Genomic DNA, 3,085 nt, shown 5'->3' with positions numbered 1-3,085 from the left:
ACACACACACACACACACACACACACACACACACACACAATCACCACACACAACACACACAATATATGTATATACTTAATGATAACACTTATCATCTTTGCTAGTAAACAGGCTCATACAAACATCATATCATTGTAAGTAATATCATTTTATAAATAACTTGCGAGAAAATTTATTCTGTACGTTTAATAAACATTAAATTAATTATTTTTTATAAACTGCCAAAAAATGCATTAATTAGCATTAATTAGGATAAAATTATGATAAAGTTCGGCCAGACTTGAATAAAAATTCATCTTACTAGCCAATAAGTAGGTCATTAAGCTAATTCAATTTTTTTTCAAATCATTGAACAATCAATCGTTTATTCGTTCATTCATTCGTTCTTTCCCACATTCATTCATTCATTATTTTAATTTAATCACTCAATCAAATACTCAAATAAATCACCAATCATTTAAAGACTTTACCATTCATTCAATCGATCAATAATTTAACTGGCCAATCAGCCAGCCAATCAGATTTTTGTCGTAACAGAATCGCCAGCCCCAGCAGCAGCAGCAATAGCCACACCAGCCCCACCAGCGCCTACACTGGCCACATTAGCGGTATCACCATCAGTTCGCTTTTGATAGTCAACGAGGACGGATTTGTTGGTGAAGATCGGGATGTCCGAGTGGTACCGCAAGGAGGTGGTGATAGCCTCACTGGCATCAAATGGCACTGGCTCCTGCGACAGTTAAGTAGAAATACTATAGAGATAATTGTGACAAAAAAATTGAAAATGGCCAATGTGGGAGAAACATAATCCACAATGGTGCAATTTTTTCTTCAAATTAACTGAACGAACAGTGATAGAACAAAATAACGATAAACCTCCATTGACTGTCTCCTTCCGTAATTTGGCTGAAGTGATGCTCTGCTGTTTGTGGCGTGGTGATGACGATGACGATGATGATGACAAAAGTAAAAAGTAGACAACAGTAAAAATATAAACATACTTAAATAAACATACACACTTGTTTGAATATAATATATATATATATATATATATATAATATATATATATAATATATATATACTATATATATATAATATATATAAACATATATTGTACTGGTATATATATATATATATACTTTCTATTTTAGTTGTCATCCTCTTACTTTCTCTTTCTCTCTTTCTCTCTCTTTCTCTCACTCTCTCTTTCTTTCTATAATATAAATATTTTTCCTTTTCCTCCCAATATTTTTCCCCAAGCAAACTTTAGGTTTCAGTAGATTAAATTTTGAAAACAGCGGACGACGACGACGACGATGATGAGGATGCGATGATAATGATGACGATGATGATGGCGATGATAGTATCATTTCTAATAGACACTCGTGATGGTGATGCAAGTAAAGATGGTGACATGGAGGTTGGCGCCACAATGGAAAAAAAACATTTGCAAAGGTGTAAACTCTTTTTGGCATCACTACTAATACTACGATCGTTACTATTACCATCACCATCATTAGTATCATTATCATAATGACGTCATCATCATCATTATTATCACCATCATCACCATTTTCTGTCACACGCCTAAGTGAGTGCACTCTCACATAAATATACGCACCCTTATTAAGGAGAATGAACGAAGTTAGTTTTTTCAGAATTTTGTTTTTGTGTGTAGAATTAATTTGAAAATATTGAATAAAAGATGAAATAGAAATTATAAAAAATACAAATAATAAAAAAATTATTATTAATTATTAATTTTTATTATTATTATAACTCAGTTATAAATAATATAATTAAATTACTTTCTAAGTTTTCTAGAGTCGCAACATCTTTTGCAACAGCAAATCTTTCCCCAACATCCAACGCAATAACTACAACATGTTGATGTGCAACGTGTTGTCGTTGATTTTTTACAGCACCTGTTGCTGTTGCTCTCGCAACATCTTTTGTTGTTGTTGCAACATCTTTTTCTGTTTCTGCAACAGCTGTTGTTGCTGCTGCTGTCTTTTTTGCAACAGTTGCTATTCTCTCTTTTGCAACACTTGCGGTTCTCGTTGCAACAGTTGCTGCAACACTGTCCCATGTTTTTTCTTGCTGTTGTTTTTGTGGTAGTTGCGACTGTTTTGCGGTTGCTGCGACTGTTTTTGTGGTTGCTGCAACTATTTTTGTGGTTGCTGCAACTGTTATTGTTGCAGTTGTGACTGTTCTCTGTTGATGTTTTTGTCTATTTGTTGTTGCAATGTTATTAATGTCACCACCTGAGATGAAGATTTAAATGATGATGATGAAAATGATGATGATGGTGGTAAAAATGATGATGAAGAAGTTGATGTCATGATGGTCAACACTACAATAATGGTAATGAGGGTAGCGATAATAGGAGAAGAATCTTGGTGACAGCAACAACAACAACAACAACAACAATAACAGCAACAACAACAGCTGGTGAGTTGATGAGGTTATCATGTTGAAGTTGTTGACAATACGGAATATGATATGGCAGACATGATGAAAATAATGACGATGATGAAGAAGAAGAAAAAGATGATGGTGATGATAATGGTGATGACAAAACCAAAATATATATGACTATGACGATGACGACGACGATAACAATGAGAACAATGATGAAGAAGATGAAGATGACGACAATGATGGTAGTTTGCCGACATAAATTTTACGCAGAAATATTTGAAATAATTCAATTTTTTATCGTAAAAAAACTTATAAATATTTTTTTCTGAAAAGATCCAGTTATAGAAAATGACTTTAATAATAATAAGAAATATTTGGCCTTAGAGCTATCATTTGTGGCAACTATAAGAGGTGGATGGCTGGTTTATGGTAGCAAGATCAGTTATTTTGTTGTTGTTGTTGTTGTTGTTGATGTTATTATAGAACTATACGCTGATGTATTGATGTGATAGTATGCTGATATGATGCGTTGTGTGGTCCTGATGTTATGATGAAATGATGTTAATGTTATTATGTTTTGTATATGCTGATTTTATTGATTGGATGGTAGGCTGATTGGCTGAGTGTTTTATGGGTATAAAAATAAATTATGAAATGCGGTAGA

General features: G+C 33.2%; 1 protein-coding gene across 1 annotated transcript; it reads right to left on the bottom strand.

The window, feature by feature from the left end:
- Positions 1 to 204: 204 nt before the first annotated feature.
- Positions 205 to 2,089, bottom strand: HELRODRAFT_192865 (hypothetical protein; the record flags this gene model as incomplete). The annotated part of the gene is made up of 4 exons (XM_009024108.1): positions 205 to 218; positions 574 to 730; positions 877 to 922; positions 1,926 to 2,089. The coding sequence occupies 4 exons, from the start codon at positions 2,087 to 2,089 to the stop codon at positions 205 to 207; spliced, it is 381 nt and encodes a 126-aa protein (XP_009022356.1).
- Positions 2,090 to 3,085: the final 996 nt, after the last annotated feature.

This window comes from Helobdella robusta, assembly GCF_000326865.2.
Source record: "Helobdella robusta unplaced genomic scaffold HELROscaffold_39, whole genome shotgun sequence".
Classification (NCBI taxonomy): domain Eukaryota; kingdom Metazoa; phylum Annelida; class Clitellata; order Rhynchobdellida; family Glossiphoniidae; genus Helobdella; species Helobdella robusta.
The sequence above is the reverse complement of the archived record's forward strand: the minus strand, read 5'-3'. Positions and strand labels throughout refer to the sequence as shown.